This window comes from Cryptotermes secundus, unplaced genomic scaffold (genome assembly GCF_002891405.2).
Source record: "Cryptotermes secundus unplaced genomic scaffold, Csec_1.0 scaffold1304, whole genome shotgun sequence".
Taxonomy (NCBI): domain Eukaryota; kingdom Metazoa; phylum Arthropoda; class Insecta; order Blattodea; family Kalotermitidae; genus Cryptotermes; species Cryptotermes secundus.
Window position 1 is genome coordinate 58,166 of NW_019723929.1, and position 25,698 is coordinate 83,863.

The 25,698-nt window shown below is 42.8% G+C and overlaps 1 protein-coding gene across 2 annotated transcripts in view; it reads left to right on the forward strand.

The window, feature by feature from the left end:
• LOC111862207 (myosin light chain kinase, smooth muscle) overlaps positions 1–25,698 on the forward strand; it is a 277,919-nt gene that overhangs the window by 22,534 nt on the left and 229,687 nt on the right. The window contains exons 4-8 of one of the 2 annotated variants that reach the window (XM_023847414.2): positions 3,676–3,920; positions 6,483–6,655; positions 8,867–9,134; positions 11,522–11,752; positions 13,330–13,462. In XM_023847414.2, the coding sequence (XP_023703182.1) occupies positions 3,676–3,920; positions 6,483–6,655; positions 8,867–9,134; positions 11,522–11,752; positions 13,330–13,462 (1,050 nt within the window). Of the gene's footprint in view, positions 1–3,675; positions 3,921–6,482; positions 6,656–8,866; positions 9,135–9,240; positions 9,269–11,521; positions 11,753–13,329; positions 13,463–25,698 lie in introns of those variants that run through there. The other variant, XM_023847415.2, reaches the window with a different exon arrangement.

Here is a 25,698-nt window from a genome sequence, read left to right on the forward strand (position 1 = left end):
ATATATATATATATATTTGCAATTTGTTTTGCTCGTTATGCGAATTACTCGTTATGAGAGGTGCTCGTTAAGCGAGGTTCCACGGTATATATATTACTGGGGTGAGGCTGAGTTCACTTGGTACTGCAGCCACTACTGTCCTATTGTACTATCCCCAGATGATAGGTGAGGGTGATTGTGGAGCAATTGGTGGAATGAAGATTGGCAGGGGAAACCGAAGTACTCGGAGAAAACCTGCCCCAGCGTCACTTCGTCCACCACAAATCCCACATGACCAGACCCGGGCTCGAACCCGGGCCGCCGCAGTGGGAAGCGAGCCTGAGCTTGAGCCCTGTGCTCATATTTGTCTTTCTCTAGAGAAGAGGTTCTGGCTCTTGAGTATTAAAAAACTATTGAAAATTGTGTGGTTGCGAGAGGAGGTGAAGTGGGGGTTGAGTGATATTTCTCACTCTTCTAGTGGATTTTATTCATAGAGGAATTAGCAAAGGTATATTCAGGCTTCTGTCCTTGGCTTCTTCAAACGTGAATATTACGACTAGTAAATGATAAATATTTGCATATGCACGTGTGAATTTTTATTACTTTCTTCTTTTTAACGTGAATTATATAATGTTTGTTTCAAATCATTCTAGCAAAAATTAAAATGGCGTGTCGAAAAATTCGATCTCCGGGAACTTATCTTCGCTTTGTAACATATAAATATTCGGAAAACTAATCTGTTTCTAGGGAAGAATCCCTGATATAATTCGGAGACTGTAATTTCATTATCATCTTAGCGACTCTGAGTTCCTCGAGAAAGAAACTGTATCAAGGAGTTAGTTCGGAACCCAGCAATTAGTTCTTATATGTTTCTTGCCACGACAGAATTCCTTTACGAGAATGTCCATTGGTGTGTCTGTAAAGTACCGGCCTGCAACATATGAAGACATCACTACAGCTTTGGAATCATGCTCAGCAACATTCCAGCATATTGTGATGCCGCAGTGAGCGCGCTAAGGTCTCTGGCAGCTCCCTTTGCTTTGTGCCGGTTAGCAGATTTAACTTTCCGTCTCATCATATCACGAAGGCGTGCGAATTCCTTATTGCACCAACGTACCGGTTCTTTATGTGCGTCACCATCCACCAGGTACCGCTGTAGTCTTGTGTATGGGGAATCCTGTTAATCTTGCCGGATGTTGTGTGACGGTTCTCGTGGCTTTCCCTTGTCTTTTCAAGCTAATGGTGAACGATAATAATACCTTCAAGCAAAACAGTATAGCCTCCTTCCAAATGCTTGCATATTCACCATTCACAAATATCTTATTTCATTCTGCTTTATATATATTTGCAGTTATGTTAAATATTGTATTTAAGCATCCTGTTGCATTTCTATAACATTTTACATAGAATATTTATACTAGAGTTCCGTCAACATTGCAGTTACACGTGAAATTTATGACCGACATTCAATGCAGTTAACAATTTGACGAATTGAAGTACCTGATGATGGACAGTTTGGGGCGAAACATGTTGTAAAAAGTGAAAATTGTGAGGAATAAATTGGTTGCATTATTGACGGCACTGTAATATAAATATTCAGTCTAGTTATGTTCATTGAGGCTTTCGGCAAGTATTCATGAGTCAGAGTGGCAAGAGTAAGGCGTTATGCTTCTTCCCCTACTTTACTCGTAGAATTTCGCGAAGGCAGAATACCAAGTAAACACGTGTAGTGCAAAGAATGTAACTAATTATTTTGTATGGGGGCCATTAAAATTTACTGTACGCTGAAGGAAAATAATTTTACCAAAGATTTTCCCACTAGGTTTTATACACGGCTAATTGGCTCTGGGAAATTGTTGGAATGAGTGACTTGTCAGTAGTTGGGAGCTTGACAGTTCAATCACGGGTCAACGGGTGGGATAAAGATATGACTGAACTTGACTTGATAGCAGGTTTACTGGTAACTGCCCGATAAATCTTTATAATTGTCAGACAAGAAGAAATAGGCTTCTGTCTTGGAAAGTAGGAACGTTTTAATGATCACCTGTTTGGATGAACCAATTGCACTGCATTTGCTACCTCACATTTCTCTACACAAGTCAAAATTATTCTATCACCCGGCTCCAACTGGACACAGAAAATTTAACACTAATCAGTAACATAATTCCACTTCACTTATTTACGAATATATCTTGAGGACTTTTTCAGGCAGTTGAAATAATTGTTGTTTATTTCGAGGCAGTATGTTGGAGAAGGGACATGGGAGAACCTATAAATAGGTGGAAAGGGAATTGAGATGGAAGAGGCTTCAAAATCCTATATCTTGAATTTGATGATGTTATTTTATGGTGGTACAATTTTTGCCTCAGAATAATTTTGAGGAGTTCGACTCCACGTCAGATGAGTGGGGTTCAACGTCCATGTACAGCATTCACGTAATTTTCTCACACAATTTTGGTGTCGGCTCTCAAACTCTCTTTCCTTACGTTCCTTGATTTCCGAAACGTCTATTATTATTAACTAATGATTACTAAATTTCAATGACAGGACAATCATTTCGTTTGGTCGTATAAAGTTTAGGCTGCGAGTAGTTAATATCTGCTTCTTAAACAGGTAAAGTAAGACTACCTGGGTTTTTGGACTTTTTCCGTTGACCGGTATTCTACAAAATAGCAAGGAATACACACCGCTGTAGAACTCCATATGCTGCTAGGAACTGCCCAAAGCTCAGAAGCCAAAATCTTCTCATGGTGTCGTAGCAGCTATTGAGTCTCTGGCTCTTCCATAGCAGGTTTCAAAGAAACCAGCTAACATTTCCTGCAGCAGACACCAGACTCCTGTGTTTCTAATGTTACCCGCTGCACATGTTCGCATTGTCCCCACAATGATCGCAGGTTTAGAAATTCCTATTTCTATAATAAAAATTTAGATTAAGTCTGCCAAAAGCATCATATTATACTATGGCGAATCTCTGAATTTCCTATAATCTGACTCTTTGATCAGGCATGTAAGACGCATCTAATTATTAATTCCATACTATTTCACATTTCTTTCTATCTCAGAGTGAAGTGCAGTACAAATATTCTTCTTTTCCTAACTCACAAAATTTTGGGAACTCACATTTTTTTCGTCACAATCCTTCGGCACAAAAAATGCATGGTTACTATGGGAGATATTTCTGAGGAAAAAGATATCTGTTACGTCATGACATACGGTAATATTAGGCAAGAATATAGGTCGAAGTCCGAAGTTATTTTTGTATGTGTTTCCTTGTTTGATCAGTAACATCAGTGTGCCGATCACGCGGATTTCTGAGGTCAAATGATTATTAGGAACAAAGAAATGTCAAAGGTGTATAATTCTTGTTGTAAAAGTTTTGTTTCTTCTGTATATATATATATATATATATATATATATATACACACACACACACGAGATTGAAGCAATCAAGAAACAGTAAACTTTATGAGTTCTTTTCAGAACTTCTCATGCAATTACAGAAGAACATTCATATCCTGTTGCAATAAACTTTGCGCAATAAAACTTGGAAGTATAAACGAAACCCTGTCACGGATAATTCATCCTTAGTTTCCAAAGGCCTAGCTGGGAGGCCATTTCTGCTTATTAAAATTTAGGGTCGTCACAGCACAGGCCCACATACTCATACTAGGCCCTAATTGCGAGGAACTGTTGCAGGTGCGGGGTGATCCAGTCCCAGAAGTGAACTGGTACCGGGACGGTATGGAACTGAACGACCCAAGGTTCGTGACACACTTCGACGGATTGCATTCCTGCAGCCTGACCATTCAGGAACTGAGGGACGGAGATTCTGGGCGCTATATGTGCGAGGCGACCAACAAGGTGGGCCGTGTCTCCACCTTCGCTAGGCTCCTTGTCATCAACGACCCCAAGATTTTGGAGGCAGACCACAAGCTCAAGCGGTGGGTGGAACTTTATGAGATCTGCCGTCTTTCCTGCTCTGCTCTTGCAAGTTTTTTTTATATTTGTACAGAATTATTAATTAGGCAATTTAGATTATTCTGAGTATTGATTCTGATGGCGGTGATAGCATGTCAGGTGTCGATATTACAGCCGCTGACTGCGTCAACATTTTGTGCGTATTGCTTGTGTTGCATATGTTTATGTCACAGAGCTGCACCCTAGAGTGCAATGCGGTGCATCTTAATATTCCAACGTGTAAGCTTCCATCTGTAATGCGACAAAATCAGAATAGTTACAGATGACACTAATCAACATTTAATTCCATAAAATGTTCCTTAAAATGTTCATAGAACTTTATATACATTCTGTGTTAATGTGCTACATGTTTCGGCCACACAGGGCCATCTCCAGGCAAACACACTTTAAGGAATTCACTGCACTGTGCACTTTGTAAATAGCACTCGTAAAGTACGTCGTTGCCGGTCACGGTAGCCGAGCGGTCTAAGGCATATACTGTCTTCGCTCGCTTGAAAACCGGGATCGTGGGTTCGAATCCCACTCAGGGCATGGATGTTTAGTTTGTGTGCGTTTTTCTGTGTTTGTGTACAGGTAGAGGCCTTGCGACGAGCTGATCACCCGCCCAAGGAGTCCTACCGAATGTGTAAGATCTAGAAAAACCGAAGTGAACGGAGAAGTTCGTGGAGGTAGACCTAGGCCCACTGGGGCTGTAGTGCCAAGGAAGAAACATAAGTCCTGGCTGTGGTCTTCATGACCCTTCTTGAGATTATCTTCGTCGTCATCGTGAACAACATTAAGGTCTTCACCTTTCGATCAGTTCCGTTCCTTTGTAAGCTAGGTTGATCCTTCCTGCATTAGCCGCTGGCGTCCAGTGGCTCTCTCCTGTAGGTGTGTAGCGCATGAACTGTTCTGAAATGTGTTCAGGCTCATACATTCACACAGTTCGGGACTACAGGCAAAACAACGCTATCGCTATTCGCACATGCACTAGGATTCTCAGTCTTCACTAGTCGTAACCTGGCAACGGGTTTATCATAGTCTCACTGTAACTTCACATCACACATGGAATCTTTTTTCTTGCCATTATTCAGCAGCTTCCAGTTCCGAAGACTCGATTCGAGTCGACTGCTGTTGTATAGTCCGTCGCGTCTTCTGACTGTGCCCTTTTATACCCTCTCAACACGGACGCCACAGAAAACACCGTCTTCTGTTGTTAAGGATGCGTGTGTACTGTTCTGTTACGTATCAGTGGATGTCCTATTGTCGTGTGCGAATGTGTTGCGGGAATGTGTTCACCGACCCGTTACCTGGCAATGGATATACGCGTCACAGTATTATTTATATTGAATATATTTAGTTTCCGATGAACTCGGAGACTTCAAATTAGGAGGGCAAATTATTGAAACTGTGAAATATGCACATGACCTTGTGTTAATGGCTAAGGAAGAAACTGTGCTACAGGGCATGATTGATAGACTAATCGAAATTGGAAGGTGCTATGGCATGGAAATGAATGTGAAGAAAACAAAAGTATTGAATATTTCGAGACAACCAACCCCAGTTACAATAAAGATAGACCAAAAACAACTGGAGAATGTGAAATGTTTTAAATATTTGGGTAGCTTATTAACAGATGATGGAAGGTGTACTAATGAAAATTAGATCCAGTATTGCCATGGCAAAGGCTGCATTTAACAAGAAGAAGAATCTTTTTACCAGCAAATTGGACTTAAATTAGAGGAAGAAACTAGTGAAATGCTACATTTGGAGCATAGCTCTGTATGGGGCTGAAACATGGACACTTAGGGCAGTAGATCAGAAACATCTGGAAAGCTTCGAAATGTGGTGTTGGAGAAGAATGGAGAAGATCAGTTGGACCGATTATGTGAGAAATGAAGAAGTGTTAATTAGAGTCAGTGAGCAGAGGAATATCCTACACGAAATAAGAAAACGGAAGGCTAATTGGATTGGTCATGTTTTACGCAGAAACTGCCTTCTAAAAGAAGTTATCGAAGGAAAGATAGATGGGCGGATAGAAGTGACAAGAAGACGAGCAAGAAGACGTAAGAAGATGCTGGATGACCTTGGGGACAGAAGAGGATACTGTCATTTGAAGGAGAAAGCTCTAGATCGCATTAAGTAGAGGAATTGTTTTGGAAGAGACTGTGGACCTGTCGTCTGACAGATTACTGATGATGATGATGATGATGATAATGATGATGATGATATTTAGTTTGTCTTTAATCAATATTTATAATTTTCCTCTCTAATGCGTATCCCGCCATCTTCCTAAGAAATCTCATTTTTGGTGTTTCTGTTGTGCTGTTTTTGTCTTTGCCAATGTTTCAGAGCTGCGTGTAGTGTTGTAGCATAGCTTTGCAAAATTTAATGTGTGTTTCCTTCAAGCAGTTGAGATAAGCCACAAGCACTTCCTTTTATATCATCGTCAGTTCATTATTTACAGTGTAACCTGCACAGTAAGTAGGCACCGTGAAATCAACCGAATACAACGGGTCAGTTGACGTGGTATTGCTGTGTTGTAGTGGAATCCAGGACGACCAGGAGCCAGACGCCGACACGCCACCACAGTTCACTATGCGTCTCCGTGACCGCCGTGTACAGATGACGTACCCGGTAAGGCTGACTTGCCAGGTCGTTGGACGCCCAGCGCCAGAACTCACCTGGAGCAAGGACGGAGAGGCGCTCAAACAAGACGGTATGACAGCACCTGAAACCATGTTCACTGCTTGTTAATCAGAAGAACTGGTCTTACTCTCACATAGAAATTCAAATTGAAAGTAGCCGGAAAGTCGCGGGTTCCACTCCTGATGAGGTGATTCTTTTCAGTTTACCTAATCCTTCCAGCCGCATTATGACCCTCGGTTCACTCAGCCTCTAACAGAAAGGAGTATCAGGAATCTTCCTGGGGGTAAAGGGCGGCCGGCGCGTGAGGCTGACAACCTCACCGCCATCTGTGAGCCGATTGTCTAAAGAAAATGTGGGAGCCTCGACGTCTCATACCCTATGGGCCTTCACGGCCTTGATATATTGGGTTTCTGGACTTTATCCATCGTCCTGGTTTTTAAGATAACAAATAAAAACACGACGTTTCGGAAACTGGATCTGTTTCCGTCCTCAGGTGAAGGAAAAGGGGAAACACCTATTCTGTTGGGTCCGTTAGAAAGAGCTAGCCTCAATCACTGGACAAACCAGTGTCACAAAACATGAAGATTATAAACACCTGAGACCAGGCCAAGTCCATGAGAGCTAATAAGTAAAAATTTTCATAACAAATTGTTGCAAACACATTTGTTTGTTATCTTAAAAACCAGGACGATGGATAAAGTCCAGAAACCCAATATATCAGTGTGTTATACACCATCGTCAGAATCCTATAGTAACTATCCTTCACGGCCTGTTTACATTTTAATTGAACACCGAATACTGAGGAGAATATTTCGATCTAAGACAGAAGAGCAGTGTGACTGACTCACTCACTGCATGGACCGGAGTCCTACCTGCGAAGGAGACTCATGCAGCTGGTCAGGATATTTCCTATATTTTACTGAATGGGAAATTTTATTACCGTGGTAATGAGGTGCCATAACTTGACCGTTTCCTGTGTAAGGTCAACTTCATAATATTTTTGGGCGTGTTCTTTTTATTTAAGAGCTATAAGCTACTCATATTATTGTTTCAGTTACAGCTAGACCTAAGTGGGCTACTTTGCCGGCGCTCCGGGTGATCATGGTGTCTTCACCATCAGAGCCCTCGAAACTATAGCGTTTCTGATATAGCTATAGATGTCGTGGCAGTATAGAAACTGCTCCGCGTTCAGCTATTAGTTACACCCGTACATACAAGACGACACAGTAATTAACTAATTGCGAAGGCCGTAAGTGAGCACAGGTCTTGCTTAAACTGCTTAGTTATTGTTCTGGAACGCATGATAAACGCAGAAACATTGAATAAAACATTAAGATTAAGAAAACAATAAGCATCAGAGAAGAACTGAACACTTAGAAACTTTAATAAGGAATATTTCTAGTTGGGAGTTTGGACAACAGAGATGTCTGCATGTCGTATAGGATATTTCTTCTGTGATCCAATTAAAGTCTTAATTTGGGTACTTTAACATTGATCTCATATTTACCACACGTTTTAAAATTACAGTCGCCATTTTGAGTAGCAGTAAGTGAAAATTTCGAAGATCGTTTCTAGATAAGTACTTCTGAAAATTTTCAAATCCTTACGTAAATAAAATGTCACGGCATCTCCACTTGTTGAAGACGTTTAGGCCATCAACAAGTGTTTGTTGTCTGCTTCGTGCTCGTTTCTGTCTTCGCTTATTCTTCAGCCTAGAATGTAGAGGCGACATGTTTTCCGAAACGTGAGTTAACTTTCACAGGACTGCAAGGTGATCTGTCCCAAAAGATAATTTAAGATAAGACACTGGAAGGCTTGCATGATTGTGGGATCTCCAGGATAATATTTAGAACTTTCATTAATATACCTAATTCCGAAATTCGTTGAAAACGCTTGCCGAAAGAATGTTATGAACCCTAAACACGAGCGAATTTCTTTTGCACTTTTAATGTATAACGTAAAGTTGAACTTTACAACTTATCATTTTTCTTTTAGTTTCTTGCGTTGGGGTGAGACAGTACTTGGTACTTCGGCCACCAATTGGCCCATTGTACGGATGATAGATGATGATGAATGTTGAGCAGTCGGTGGAATGAAAATTGGCAGGGGAAACGAAAGTGCTTGGAGAAAACCTGCCCCAGTGCAATTTTGTCCACCACAAATCCCACATGACCTGACCTGAGCTCGAACCCGGGCCGCCGCGGTGGAAAGCATGCGAGTAACCGCCTGAGCTATGGCACGGCATTTACTTGAGGCATCGCGAAACATACGTTTGTTGCAGATCACCACGTTTTCTGGAGCGAGGAGAACTTCCACACGCTAGAGATGAGTCACACCAGACTGGAGGACTCCGGCTGCTACTCGGCTACCGCGCGGAACACCAATGGCGCCGTGTCATGCCGTTGTCATCTGGTGGTGGACAAGGGCATCCGTGCATACGTCGCTCCGGAGTTTCTATTCGAGCTGGACCCAGAGCACAGCGTCCGCGAGGGGGGCGAATTGCGACTGTCGGCCCAAGTGGAGGCCTATCCCACAGTGGGCGTTATGTGGTGAGTACACCCCGCCCTCGGAGTTAGGGGTGGAAGTGGAGGTCTTCACTTCAGTGGGCTTCATTTTGTGAGTACCCCACGTCCTCGGAGTTAGGGATAGAAGTGGAGGCCTATCCCACAGTGGGCGTTATGTGGTGAGTACTCCACGGCCTCGGAATTAGGGGTGGAAGTGGAGGTCTTCACTTCAGTGGGCTTCATTTTGTGAGTACCCCACGTCCTCGCAGTTAGGGGTAGAAGTGGAGGCCTATCACACAGTGGGCGTTATGTGGTGAGTACTCCACGTCCTGGGAGCTAGGGCTAGAAGTGAAGAAAATGTTTACTTCACTGGGAGTCATGTGGTGAGCACTCCACGAGTACGGACACAAGTGGAGGTATTCACGGCATTGGGCGTGATCTAGTGAGTACTCGTACGTCACAGCTTGGTCTTGTACCCACAGGTAGAGGCCTACTCCTTATTGCAAGTCGTGTTGAGAGTATTCTCTCACTATGTATCTGCGGGCTGAAGTTAGAGACTTCACCTGTGGCGTACACTGGTCCATAAGTTAGGTCGTATAGAAATGGAAACGCGTCACCTGGCAGTAACCAGTCTTCCTCATGACAACGCATGCACAAAAGCGTCGTTTTTGTTGTGTAGTCAGGCGGTGAATTTTCCTGGCCTGGCTCATACGAACCAAAAGAATGCTATAGCATGTAAACTGTACAATGCATGCTCCTAATTGGATCTAAGAACTCAGCCTTTACGTTCCTATCCGTTATCTTTTTGTTTTCTGTGGTGAGGTGAGGCTGAACCCTTTGAGAAAAGAGGGCGGAAAATTGATTTATTCTACCAGCCCCAAATCAGATTTGAGAGACTGGAGCATTGATGGGATTATAAGTGGCAGGGGAAGACCGAAGTAATCTGAAATCATTCCCCAGTGCAGCTTTGCCTACTATGGATCCCACATGGTTTCTCCAAGGGTTAAACTCGGGACTCTCCGATGAGTAGGTGGAGACTAACAGCCTAAGCTATGACACGGCCTTCTGCTGCATATAGTGCGGACCCCAGGATGGGGGACGTGGTGTGACGGGGCGACAGTGATTTTGCAAACTTCCTGCAATCGACTCAAATAATAGAAACTGAATTTCATTTTGACACAGTCTTTGTGTTAATTTATTTTCGGGCTTCTGAAAACATGTCTGGTATGACCTCCAATGTGATGGACCTCCATTCACTGGTTAAAAGGTTACTATGAAGACAGACAGACAGACATGTAAGATAAATAAACGTTTTCATTATGAAGCAAGGCTAACACTGGCTCCATGACATGGCACTGTGCCTGGTGAAAATACTTGTCTCTTCTGGCCCGTTTCCAGGAATTCGCATCGTACGTGTCACATGGTCACAGGTTCTTGAATTTAAGACCCAGTAGAAGCCATTTTAGTCTGAGTTATTATATAGCCAAAGTAAAGTTATTGAGTGTAGCCAGGAAAAGCAAGTAGGTCTATCGCGTGATATTTCAAGTCAGGCTCCCGTAATTTACTGTTATTCATAATTGTTTGATTCTTGTTACGTTTCTGAACATTCGCGGCAAAGTCAACGACTGTTTTTTTTCTTTGGCGCTACAGCCCTCATTTGGGCCTTGGCCTACCTCTATGAAACTCTCCGTTTCACTTCGGTTTGCTAGATCTTATACGTTCGGCAGGACTCCTTGAGCGGGTGATTAGTTCGTCGCAAGGCCTCTACCTGTACACAAACACGGGAAAACGCACGCACGCACACACACAAACAAACAAAGAAACCAATAAACACAAAACATCCATGCCCACGACCCCGGCTTCCGAGCGAGCGAAAACAGTGCATGCCTTTTAGACCGCTCGGTACCATGACCGGCGCAACCACATAACTTATGGGTATATACTCAAGTGGCCGCGCGGTAAGGCGTGAAATGTCTTCGCCCGACCGAACACTGGGATCATCGGGTTCGAATCTCACTCGAGGCATGGATGTCTGCGTGCGTTTATTCCATGTTTGTGTTGTTCTCTGTGTAGGTTGCGACGGGCTGATCCCCCGTCCAAGGAGTACAACCAACTGTGTATAGATTAAGAAACTGAAAAACCGGCCGAGGTCCGAAGGGCTGTAGAGCCATAGATAGACCGACAGACAGACAGACAGACAAATATATGGATAAATGAATGTATGGACGGACGGACGGACGGACGGACTGACTAACTGACTGACTGATTTATTAAGTCCATGGAGCCTTACCCAGGGTCAGGCTTGACATACACGAACGGTCTGCATCTCACTAAAGAGCAGTGTTACAGGTCTTATGCATATTTCTTGCAGCACATGTTTCCGTTTTATTTTGAACGTCATCTTGCTACAGTCATGGCGTTCTCTACAACAGGCACCGCGATGGAGTGCGTCTGCGCCCAAGTCGTCGCATTGTGATGACTTTAAATCACGACGGCACCGTCGAGCTAGCACTGGCTGGAATCTCGGCTCGCGACGCCGGCGTCTACAGCTGCACGGCGACGAATGAGGTTGGTCGCGCCGAGACCTCAACACGAGTGAGCGTACAAGTGACGGATGCCCCGCCCATCGCCAAGCTGCCCACTGTAATTGGACCCGAGATCCCGTAAGTACTGTACGGCGGTGCAGAAAGTCCTTCGCTGACAGTGCCAGAACCATCATCGAGATCATGTAAATCGTTACGTCATCATTAGAAAGTTGCTAGGTTGAATTCTTAACATATGAAAGGAACCAAGATTTCCATACCGGAAATGCCGCTCAACACACAGGTCTTTTCTTGTGTAAGGTTGCCTAGTTGAGGCGTGACGTACCCTCGCAGATAGTTTAGACAGGCAAACCAATATTGCAGGCGAACTCGACTGAACTCTTGGATTCGTGGCACGTTTGACAGGGGTAACCACATGTACAAGTAGTACCTACGTTAATATTTAGAAACTAAATTTTCACCAGACTGTATTTATGGGGTTGATGCGATTATCACAATAAACATCCATTATTTCCGGAAATGACACTAGCCTGATGGAGTTTTAATGAGGACACAATGTGTTTTCTATGAGATAGAAGCTGAAGTTTCTAATATTATTTAGAGTCACTTCAGGCTTCATGGGTTAACCACGCTTTCAGCTGATAAGCCATGTATTACGCGTTATAAATAATGAATTTGAAATATGGACTATAATTAGAAGCAGACAGTCTGTCTAACATAAACAGGCGAAGGAGGGAATCAGATAAGAGTAAGGAAAGGTTCCAGTGAGTATAGTCGATCTCTCGATCCTTATTATCACTCGAGAGTGCCTGAATACGAGGCAGGAAAAACCTGTGAAACACATTTGGTTGATTATGTGAAATTTTCATGTATCGTAATTTAACTGCAACGACGAAGGACGAAATCCTGACTGATCTGACCTCATCTAGTGTCATGCAGGATAATAAAATTAGAATTTAAAGATGTGGTAGGTCTACTCGCTCTTAATGCAAGAAATCGAGGCAACCCGACAGGATAGATTTAATTAGAACTTGTGGGCAGTTGAATGAATATGAATCTTCTTGTTGACACGATCAGAATACATCCAGGTTGCACGGACATTCATGTTAAAGAAACTTAACCATCTACGTCAGCAACTGAGTGATCGCTTGAATCAACTGACGTCCGTCAGACGTTGAATTTGTAAATGCAGAACATACAGCATAGATTTAACTTTCGATAAAATGCCGCATCCAATGTTCAATTCACATTTGATGTCTCATATTCTCTAAATTCGAAGTTACACATTAGAGCGCAGCAGCGAAACCTCAGGACAATAATTACACAGGCTACATGTATTGGTTGTACACAGCTGAAACAGTTGGTCGTGAATGTTAATGTTCGTCCATTTAGGCTGTCCCAGCTGCTGGCAGCTCGGGAGCATGTTTCGAAGGGCTCAGCGCACATTTTACGCTGCACGTGTTCAGTGTTCCTTCCCACACACGTCCCTTAAGCAATCTTGCATTTACATGGCATCGAATTTTGAGCTATAAGAGAGAAGCCCGAGGACATGAATTGCAATTGACATTGAAGTAAAATGCCTCAAAGTTCGAGTGAAGTTGAAGTCCACAAAATAAGAGTGAAATTACCTTGTGTAACGGTTTTGTAGTCAGCTGATTCAGTATCTGTAGTGCAAGAGCTCCCCATTCTTGTTTCAGATACTCCAAGGTGCCATTGTTCGTGACTAAACCGAGGTCAACTGAAGCTGTTGAAGGCGACACGGTCATTATCCTGTGCGAGGTCGTCGGTGACCCCAAACCTGAAGTCATATGGCTCCGGGACTGGCTCAAGGTAGGGTCAAATCATTTTCATAGCCACGTGCATGAATGAAAAAGTAGCCAGTATTTGTAGTGCGTCTGAAATAGCGTACGAACTTACATTCTTATTATTTTATTGGGGTTCTTGGCCGAGGCTACCCTCAGGGGAGAGGATGTAATTTGATAACAGCTGCGTGTTCGGCGCGGACCGCTGTGGCACCTGTACTCAATCAGTTTCAGCAGAAAGGTTAGTGGCGTCACAACCAATGTCCTGCGTCACTCATATTACAGCATAAATCTGATGCGTTTAAAGGTCAATATTTCCCTCCAGTTGCGCAGCCGCAGTGACGCTACAGCTTCTTGCCCTCCTGTAGCTGAGCTGAGTGTAATGCTTTGTCCAATAGGCGATCTCCTAACCAAATTTAAACCCTAGGACCTTCTGGGTAAGGAGTGGAAGTGCTGGGACCTACTCAATCGGGCGCCACGTTCGGTGCACTTTTGTTTCATTTTAGTATAACTGCAATGTATTGTCATGCTAATGTGACGTTACAGAGCTCCGAAGATGAATGTGGAAAAATAAGAGAATTTTTTTTTCTTGGGAAGATACTGAAAGGAACTTTTCTTAAATTCCGACAATAAAAATTCTGAAAATGAAAATAAAGATTCCTGGACTTTGCTTAAAAGCAATTGTAAAATGCAGAAAAGGAACAGAGAATTTTCTATTGTCAGATGTAGCCATATGCAGACTCAATCAAAACATAAGAAAATGAATGAGAACATATTAAAGTTAGTTAAGGAGTAATGAGGAATTATGAATTGAAATGGTTGAGGCATGTAGGAAAGACCAAAAGCAGTACCTTTTCTTCCCAGCTCTCGCCAACCAAGTTTTCAAATACTCATATCCGTTCTGCGATACCCTAGGCTGAAAAAAATTATTATCGAATTCCATTCTACATTCGAATAAGTTGACAGATAAATGTTGCCTCAACACTGGACGAGGGGGCACGCGGTGGCGTAGTTGGTTGAGGCCCTATGGTACAAGCCGGAAGGTCCCGGGTTCAAGTCCCGATGAGGTCATTAGATTTTTTTCAGTTCACCTAATCCTTCCAGCCACACTATGGCCCTGGGGTCGACTCAGCCTCTAACAGAAATTAGTACCAGGAATGAATTAAATAATTTTCCTGGGGAGTAAAGTGCGGCCGGCGCGTAAGACTGACAACCTTACCGCCATCTTTGAGCCCATTGTCTAGATAATGTGGGACCCTCAACGTCTCACAACCCTATGGGCCTTCACGGCCTGGTACAGGGATACCTTTACTTTTTTTTACTCAACACTCGATAATCATTGCGTGCGATATATCGCAGTAGACCTAATTCCTCTACAGTTAGAAGAAAACATTTATGATCTGGAAGGAATATATTTTATACCACGGAATGAAGTGAAGAAATTCTTCGTTTTAAAACAGTTCTAAGTTGTTCGGTGATACAGGGTTCCTAAGATTGAAATCACATAGGATTTATTCCACCCAGACTAGAAGTACAAGTAGTTATGCTTATGTGCTAATGCTTGTAACAAATTGTAAGCTTATTTGTCGCTAACTTCACATACAAGCGGCGGTCGCAGGGTCGGTAGAGTTCGCTTGCGGACTAAAAGCCACGGAGTTTTTACAACGTAAAATTATGATTCATTGAATGAGAGGAAGAAGGACAGACCGACAGTGCATTTTTAATATTAACTTTGCAGCTGAGTGTCTCTTGTGAATAGTCCAAAACAACATGAACTATCATGTTGTAACTTTGTAATACGGTTGTTATTCAACGATCGTGAGAAGGAACATGTGTTGCGTGGTAACGGCTCGGTAAACGAGTTCCCGCGGAAACGATGTCCGATCTATTGCTAAGCAACGGTTCGGTAAACACATTTATAACAATAGGGGTATTGTTGGAAACAGTGTTTTATATTCGATCCGTGTAAAGTGGTTATAAAGAAAAGATCAGTGGAGAATTGGCAGGAGAGTTCCGTGGTTCCAAGTGAGCAGTTAGTCGATAGCCGGGCTCTGCAAGGAAGCTCAGAAGATGGCGCTATGAGTTCAGGTGTGGAGTGTTAACCAGCCGTCAACGGCATGACCACGGAAGTTGAAGAATCTCCACTCATTACCAGGAAACGTCTAGTGGAAACATCGCAGAGGAATAGTCATTGTTGAGAGCTGTTACCTAGCAACAACTAGTGAAGACTAAAAAAAAAAGATAGCATGTGCTAGTGACTTGCACTGTGAGAATCAGCAAAGTATTATAATTACTTGTAGTTCGGAGTGGTATATACAAGTAGTTAGTCAGTAAATCCAATTTACCAATCCAACACCCGCCTGTGGTCCAACCATTAAGTCGTGACAATATGAAACTATACATTAGAATGACAGTAACATTTCTACTACATGAGTACGAGGCTTGGTTCATGATAAAGCGGAATAAATCTAGAATATTTTTCCCCTTTGGCGCTACAGCCCCAATTTGGGCCTTGGCCTACCTCCATGAAACTCTCCGTTCACTTCGGTTTACTAGATCTTAGTAGTAGGGTGGAGTCTTTGGGCGGGTGATCAGCTCGTCGCAAGGCTTCTACCTGTGCACACACATAAACACTACGCATCCATGTCCTGAGTGGGATTCAAACTCACGATCCCGTCTTCCGAGCGAGCGAAGACAGTGCATGCCTTAGACCGCTCGGCTACCGTGACCGGCAAATCTAGAATGTAGGCAGCAGAAATTAGGTTTGTTAGATCAGCGATAGAAATAACAAGACAGGAGATAAAACAAATGAGTTATGGATCGTGTTATAACAGAACGTTGTGGACACTGAAGGTGCCCAATACGTAGCAAAAAATGCATCTCAGATTTTCACGCGAACGAACGAGAAATGCAAGTCAGCTCTTTCGCATAGAAGCAGCATCCACGGATTCAGTAGACGGTTGAGAGTGTGGCGTTAATGAGAGTTATTATTGGTATGATGCCATAGGCCTAACGTTCCTAAATATTTTAAAGTTTTATGTGAATATTATGAAAATGTCAGTCAACATTAAATGCAGACTTGCCTTTTGCGGGTGCAAACCATTTGCCATCTTAATAAAAAATTAAAATTTTATCTACCGAGCGTCATCTCTACGCAGGCGGCCACACGCACGTCCTCTCTCCATGAGACGAAAACTCTTTGTATTCCCTTTACTCGTCCTCCTTGCAGCACAGGGCATCCGTGACACGCTTCGTTTCACTTCAGTTTCTTGATCTAAGACACTCAGGACACCTTGGGCTGGGCAGCAGACCGTCACAAGGCAGGTAGCTAGCACAATCACAAAATAAACATAGACAGACATCCATGCCTTAAGTTGAATTGGAACCCACGATCCCACTGTTCGAGCTGACGAAGACCTTTCATGTCTTAGACCGCTCGGCAATGCTGATAGGCTTGTATTCCTTCCCCCCACCCCCCCTTGGCACTACAGCCCCAGTGGGCCTAGGCCTAACTCCATGAACTTCTCCGTTCACTTCGGTTTTTCTAGATCTTACACATTCGGTAGGACTCCTTGGGCGGGTGATCAGCTCCTCGCAAGGCCTCTACCTGTACACAAACACAGAAAAACGCACACACACAAACTAAACATCCATGCCCTTAGTGGGATTCGAACCCACGATCCCGGTTTCCAAGCGAGCGAAGACAGTGCATGCCTGCCTTAGACCGCTCGGCTACCGTGACCGGCTTGTATTCCCTTTAGCCTCCTTTATTCGGCGCTAACCACAAAGCACAGATGTTAGGTTCCCCTGAGAAACCGCATCCACCGAAGTGGAAGAATATGTCGGAGGTTTCCAGAGCTACGAGTATTGTTGTACCATACTTGAGACTGGTATATTCAGTCACATGCACACGGGCCGGTGTCTGAGGAAGGAAAGAGAAACCAGTTACAGATTTCCTTTATTCTTCTGTTCGCTTGTGTGTCCCTCCAATATTTGTTTGCTTATGACTACGCCACTGGGGTGCATTTAACGTCAAATCCGCAGCTGAACACGCTAAAACTTTTGCCTTATGCAATTAACATGTTTTAAATTTATACCACAAAATCACGTGGGGTAAAGCGGCCGGGGCGTGAAGCTGACCTCTAACTATTGCCGAGGTCAAGAAAAGGTGGACCCATAATCGACTCCCCGATACGACTTCATGGCGTAGTGTTTAATTAATTAAGTACAGGGACAATTTTACCTTTTTTCCCATAAAATTACGTTCTGTATCGTCATCAAATAGCAGACTGCTACGTCAGCATTAGAAAATTACTGTACTCCACTTTCAACATACCAGCAGTAGTCATAAGCCCTTTGGAATTTGAAACATTCTCATATCGGACTTCTCTCCTGTAAGGTTGCCTCCACAAAGTGGAAGGGAATTTATAGTTATTTTCTTCACTTTGCTCGCTGCTTTCTGTATGATTCGGTTACATATTCGGGTGACACGAGGACTCACTCTTTCGCTTTCACTTCACTTCAGTTGCTGTAGCATTATAATTATACTGTAATTGCACACAGTGTTTCACGCGTGCTCCACACGAAATGCATAGAATAAATTCCATGGGAACTCCTAAAACCTCTTTCCTACTGCTCAGACTTTCATTAACACTGGTTTATGTTTCCTCGGCATGCATTAGCCAGAGATTACAGGAGTTAACACTTCTTTCAGTTTAATTTATAGTCTTACGTGTTTCGTTACTGTTATAACATTTACGTAACTGACTTTAAAATCCAGCAATGAAGTGCAAATTAGCTGACGGGTATAGATAGTGAGCTTACGCGCAAATGGCCTTGGGACAGAATTGTATTCACACTGCTGCGGTATGTGTGTGAATATGTTACTCGCAGAATATTAATTTTAGAAGTAATTATTATTGTCGTTTTCAGATGATATTGTTATTTAGCCACAAATTCTGATTATATTGAATTTGTCAAAAGTAACCTCAAAGATTCTTATCCTTAACATTCCTCTTCGCTTTCAAAAAGCTTTTTGTGTTGAACATTTAGGAATGGTAATATCTGTCAACATACAAAGTTTCACTCTCCTAGCTTCAATGTATNAAGGCCTCTACCTGTACACAAACACAGAAAAACGCACACACACAAACTAAACATCCATGCCCTTAGTGGGATTCGAACCCACGATCCCGGTTTCCAAGCGAGCGAAGACAGTGCATGCCTGCCTTAGACCGCTCGGCTACCGTGACCGGCTTGTATTCCCTTTAGCCTCCTTTATTCGGCGCTAACCACAAAGCACAGATGTTAGGTTCCCCTGAGAAACCGCATCCACCGAAGTGGAAGAATATGTCGGAGGTTTCCAGAGCTACGAGTATTGTTGTACCATACTTGAGACTGGTATATTCAGTCACATGCACACGGGCCGGTGTCTGAGGCAGTAAAGAGAAACCAGTTACAGATTTCCTTTATTCTTCTGTTCGCTTGTGTGTCCCTCCAATATTTGTTTGCTTATGACTACGCCACTGGGGTGCATTTAACGTCAAATCCGCAGCTGAACACGCTAAAACTTTTGCCTTATGCAATTAACATGTTTTAAATTTATACCACAAAATCACGTGGGGTAAAGCGGCCGGGGCGTGAAGCTGACCTCTAACTATTGCCGAGGTCAAGAAAAGGTGGACCCATAATCGACTCCCCGATACGACTTCATGGCGTAGTGTTTAATTAATTAAGTACAGGGACAATTTTACCTTTTTTCCCATAAAATTACGTTCTGTATCGTCATCAAATAGCAGACTGCTACGTCAGCATTAGAAAATTACTGTACTCCACTTTCAACATACCAGCAGTAGTCATAAGCCCTTTGGAATTTGAAACATTCTCATATCGGACTTCTCTCCTGTAAGGTTGCCTCCACAAAGTGGAAGGGAATTTATAGTTATTTTCTTCACTTTGCTCGCTGCTTTCTGTATGATTCGGTTACATATTCGGGTGACACGAGGACTCACTCTTTCGCTTTCACTTCACTTCAGTTGCTGTAGCATTATAATTATACTGTAATTGCACACAGTGTTTCACGCGTGCTCCACACGAAATGCATAGAATAAATTCCATGGGAACTCCTAAAACCTCTTTCCTACTGCTCAGACTTTCATTAACACTGGTTTATGTTTCCTCGGCATGCATTAGCCAGAGATTACAGGAGTTAACACTTCTTTCAGTTTAATTTATAGTCTTACGTGTTTCGTTACTGTTATAACATTTACGTAACTGACTTTAAAATCCAGCAATGAAGTGCAAATTAGCTGACGGGTATAGATAGTGAGCTTACGCGCAAATGGCCTTGGGACAGAATTGTATTCACACTGCTGCGGTATGTGTGTGAATATGTTACTCGCAGAATATTAATTTTAGAAGTAATTATTATTGTCGTTTTCAGATGATATTGTTATTTAGCCACAAATTCTGATTATATTGAATTTGTCAAAAGTAACCTCAAAGATTCTTATCCTTAACATTCCTCTTCGCTTTCAAAAAGCTTTTTGTGTTGAACATTTAGGAATGGTAATATCTGTCAACATACAAAGTTTCACTCTCCTAGCTTCAATGTATATTATTTACAGCTATCGAAAAAAGAAGTAAATAAACATTTTTACTTGCTCTCTTATTTTTCTTTCCTCTTCAGCGATAATCCAACGTAACAAAAGTTTTGTAATTTCCTACATTTGCAATCATCCACAAGATCAAGAAGCCACAGAAAGTGAATGTAATGATCTCCCTCGTCTCAAAATTTCTGACGTTCTCCAGGTTATTATTACTTACTGTGAGGTTTGGGTGGCCTTCAACGTAACTTTCAAGTAATTTTTCATTATTGTCGGTCAGTTGCTCCAGAAGGTACGAAAGGCGCGCACAGAAACATGACAATCTCATAAGCCCATTTTCTTTTCAGTTACTAAAGTAAAATTCATTAATATCTGAAAGTTTGTGACGATGGCGTATTAATACAACTATTGATTTTTGGACATTATCAGTCGTCCTGTTTCTATTTTAAACAACGTATCGGATACTTGCCTCATGTCTCCGAAACGTTGTTCTTAAATAAAAAACAGGATGATGGATAATGTCCAAAAAAGTAAAAATATAAAAATAAAATGAATTAATAATCGCACAATAAGGAGATCGGCCTATCTACACGATCCGTCTCAGAAACTAATTAGCAGGGTTTCGATGCCGTCGGACCTATTTCGGAGGTCTACAATAAATGACGTCAGGCATATTTAGTTTCGGTTCATGGAGGTACGGAGGCGTGCAGATGTTTCTTGCAGTGACAAATGTTACTCTGTTCGCGGAATGGCCATAATGTAAAGCCTGACCTCGTTCAAATGAGCAAACCACGTCAACAGGTGGAATAATTATCCAGTCCAAAGACACATGTTTCTAAATGTGGCTTGGTTTGTTGTAATGTTGACTGCATTGTGTGTGAAGGACAGATTTAGAAACCAACTCATTTCCTTGGTCCAAACGTACAAGTTAAGAGTTCTACTTCAGTATTTTGGGGATGTAATTTGCTGCCGTAAGAGCGCCACCGGTTTCAGTTGTGATTTCCCCGTACGAAAGGGGTTAGATATCCCCACCATCGCCTGAGAAGTGAATCTGTGCCTGGGGGTATAACTGGGTCATCCTATCCCTGGGGGACAGAAGTACAAAGACCTGATCCTTCAGGTTGGGGGCTGGGCGCAAGGCTGACGACTTTGCTCGGTGAAAAAGTTATTGTTGCGAAATCCAAAGAAGGGAAAACCGGACCAAAGCTTGCATAATCTTCCAAGGCAGGCTGTGGCTCAAAAAGTGTTGTCTTGTCAGTGATGATGGTGATAATGATGATGATTAGTTGTGATTATATTCAGTGACGTCATGTACTTTATATGACTTTAGTCAGCCTGTGTCAGATGTAATATTCTCACGGCGGGTATACATATATTGTGCGATGTGACGCCCTATAGACTGGTAAATATTTTACTGTACGTTTCGGAGTAACGCGTTGCTCCCCATCCTTGTGTTCAAGGCGTAAACAAGCAGCAAGCAGGAAGAAAACGGTAAATTTCATTCTCTCATTTGATGCTGTGGGCTACAGTCTGAGCTATTAAATAGAAAAAGAATAAATAGAAATAAACAAAACACGACTGAAGCTGACAGCCCGGCGTAAGGTCTATGTCATGAAGGTTTTCTTCACTTCACCTTTAACCTACTTGAAAATGCTGAATTGACGTCATTTAGCTGATGCAGTGACACAGCATGAAAGGTGATGTTAGTCCTGAGAAAGCTAGCAAAAAATGGCACGTAGTCCTTATATGGGATTAGTCCAGCAGTGCATGCATGTGTGTGTGTGTGTGTGTGGTATTGCCCAAGATTCCGTTGGCAGGTGCAGTGAATTGAACTTCACAGGAGTCAGGTTCGCCATGAGCTGTGTTGCACTTACTCCTACGCACTGACATTACCTGCTGGAAGACATAAAATGTATTTACGTAGATCATGATCAGCATTGCGGCTGCTGTTGTTACAGTACAACACAGTTAATGCTAACGCCCGCCATTGGACGCGATGCTTAGGCATTTCCAACCAAAAATTTTATTTAAAAATATGCTTCGTAACATTATCCTCCACATCTTTTCTCGACCTCTAAAGTGGCTGCTACCCTATCAGATTTCTTCCTTGTCTTCGCATTTGTCTTCGTCCCATTGCAGTCTCCAGAACATTACTATCCTAACAAAGCTATGCGATATGTACCCGTCAGGACGTCTCTCCTTCTTTGATGTCCTCTCTTCTTCGCTTTCTTCATCCAAATCGGAATATAAATATTTTTCTGCGCCATGTTTATAAGCAGTATTCATTTATATTCTTCCCTTAGAGTAAATGACCATATACTACAAGCATATACAGCATTTATATAGGCCTATATAGAAAGATATTGTCTTCGCTCGCTTGGAAACCGCGATCGTAAGTTCGAATCTCACTCAGGACATGAATGTTTAGTTTGGGTGTGTGTGTTTTTCTATGTTTCTGTACAGGTAGAGGCCTCGCGACGAGCTGATCACCCTCCCAAGGAGTCCTACCGAATGTGTAAGATCTAGAAAAACCGAAGTGAACGGAGAAGTTCATGGAGGTAGGCCTAGGCCCACTGGGGCTGTAGTGCCTAGGAAAAAAAAGAATATTGTAACGTGTTTAGTTACTGAAGACGCCGTTCAGATTGTTAATTGGTTTATTTAACAACCTACAAGTATCGGAAGCGGCCTCCGTAGTCTAGAGGTAACGTTCCCGCCTCATGACTCGTGGTACGCGGGTTCAAATACCCGGCGGAGGTCGTCGAATTTTTAAGGGCGGAAAATTTCAGGGAACAAGTCCTCCGGGAGGGACTTTAAGGTGTGTGTCCCGTGTCGTAACTTTACGGCACGTAAAAGAACCTCATATCCCCAAAGGGGATCACTGAGCCAAATTCCAGGACGTTTCCCGCCCAACAATAGTCTCTAAGGCCTCTGATAGATGGGGGAAGCATTGTAGATACCGCTAAGCAAGTGGCCGAACTCGCTTGCTCGGCGGGACTGATGGTACGCACCATTTATCCGTAGGGTATAGAGACTGGTAGAATATCATAGACGGAAGCACAATAGATCAAACTAGTCGCGGTGCATGGGGAAACCCATCCACTAAATAACTAACTAACTAACTACAAGTATCGGCTACAATTAATTACAACAATGTCACGGGTCGTAGGCTGTGCAGTTCTCTTATAAACCCTCAGCCGGACAACGGAAAACGACTCGCTTCCTTGTTGCCTAGTCGCCGTGTTTGCCTCTTACATAATAGGTACCGCTGTTTATTACCGTCGTCTCTAGCAACCACTGTTTACTCGCTTTGCATAGCGACCAGCGTGCTTGAACTCGGCTCACTTCGGCTCCGCTCGGCACGTCACCGCTGGGGGGGGGGGTGTTGACCTGCCTATTACCGTAGCGCAACACGTCACAATATAAAAAGGTAAAATTGTCCCTGTACTTAACTAATTAAGCTCCACGCCATGAAGATGTATGGGGGAGTGGGCCTACAGCTTCGTCATTCTTGACCCCAGAGCTAGATAGAGATGAGTTTTCAGCTTCGCGGCCCTGCCTCAGGCATATATATACATATATACATAATGTTCGGTATTTCGTGAAATCAACGGACGAACAGTTTTCGAAGTAAATGTCAGCATAGCTAGAATTTATTCTCTACTGAGCTTCATTATGAACCTTGATATTCATAAATATTTAAATTTTGGGTCATTTGTAAATTAATTGTTTCATATAGTTACAGGTATTAGCCTAGTCTGTTGCAGATTTTTATTCCCTGGCTTGCTTACGTCGTATATGTGTAACTTTAGACACATTTGTGGCTAGTTCAGTCCTTATTACTTTTCTATGTGTGTGTGTGTGTGTGTGTGTATGTATGTATGTATGTGACATACAGCGATTTGTTCGTTGACTTGATGCTTGAGTCTCTCTGTTACGGTGGACTGGCTTCTACGAATAAAGCTTTGATTAAAACACACGAAAACAAAATGATGGCTGCTGTGAAACTCAGCTGTAAGAAAGTAAGAAAAGCAATATGCTCCCGTATATATGGGCCAGAGACTGAACAGACGTTTCCTCTTTGGACAACAACCAAATAAGAAGACAGTATTTATTCCAGAGTCAGCTGGGGTTTTAACTGTTCATGAGCAAAGCTTTAAACGTTTCTTGTTGTCAGTTTAGTGAACATTTCGGTTTTATGTTGTGACATAACGTTATTGGGGCTGCCCATTAAGGTAAATTGATGACCCATCATCAAAAATCGTAGATCGCAAGCCGCTTTGTAACATGATTGTAGCATGAGTGTTTTTTTTTGTGTGTTGTAGATCCATGCTGCACCAGAAAAAATGTATAGTTCTAGAAGAATTCTCACTGTACACTTCTTTGCGAAGTTGATTTAACTGTCCGGTTCACATATGTTCCTTCATTTCATTTTTTCTACTAGACGCTCATCACAACATATGACAGTCCTTAATCGTAGAACAAGGATCTGTGCTTGTATAATGTACAGTTACAAATTAAACACATCTTTGGCTATGATAGGATCTTGACATGCATGTAGTTCCCGTGACACTTACGCAGTCTGAGACATTGAGAAGAAGTTTGCGAAATGTGAGGTAAAAGGTAAAAGTTGTCCCTGTGCCCAGAATCATACCATTAGGGCCTAGAGATAAAGTGTCACATATTTATAGCTTTGGCACATAACAGCTTTATGCTGCGGCAGCTTTACACCAAGCACAAATCCTCATGGAGGGCACACGGTAACGTAGTTGGTTGAGGCACTATGCTACAAGCCGGAAAGTCGCGGGTTCGAGTCCTGATGAGGTGGATTTTTTTTTCAATTTCCCTAATCCTTCCAGCCGCAACACTGGCTTGGCGTCGACTCAGCCTCTAACAGAAATGAGTACCAGGAATCTTCCTGGGAGGTAAAGGGCTGCCGTCGTGTAGGGCTGACAACCTTACCGCCATGTGTGTGTCGATTGTCTAGAAAATGTGGGACCCTCGACGTCTCACAACCCTGTGGGCTTCCACGGACCGTTACAGGAATAGCTATACCTTTACCTTTAAAAATCCTCAGGTACCGACTGGATAAGGACCTGCGTGTACGCCATATCCGTTCCAGATGAGGCACAGAGAAAATCTTTCCCTGACGGTAATCGAACATCGACCTTCCAGCTAGTCTCTTCACTGACTGAGATACCACATCTCATGGAGTGTAGAGATGGAAACTAATAGAGTGTGTTGCACTGTATCTTACCCTGTCGCTGATCATAACTTGGTGAATTTTGTGATGTGGATTACTGTGGAAAATGTTTCCCTTATTCTTGTCCTTGTCTAATTCCTGAATTTCTAAGTAAAAATGCTTAATTTTATCCTGCACTTGTTCACAATTTGCTTCCATAACTCAGTTTGTATGTATATCGAAATCGGTAACAGACGTGGTGTGGCTGTTATGTCACATTTCTGATGAACCAACTGACACATTCGCTGTGTCAGCGCTGATCTCTTCTCCGAACAACTCAAATGTTACAGCGCAATTTCGTTGGACGTTTACGAACCACCCCATTCACGACTTTTCTAGAACTGGCTCTGTAGTATGAAGTTCACCTTGTGGCACAGTCCCTCTTTGACTGCTCCAGTACTGACTTTCTCACTGCACAAC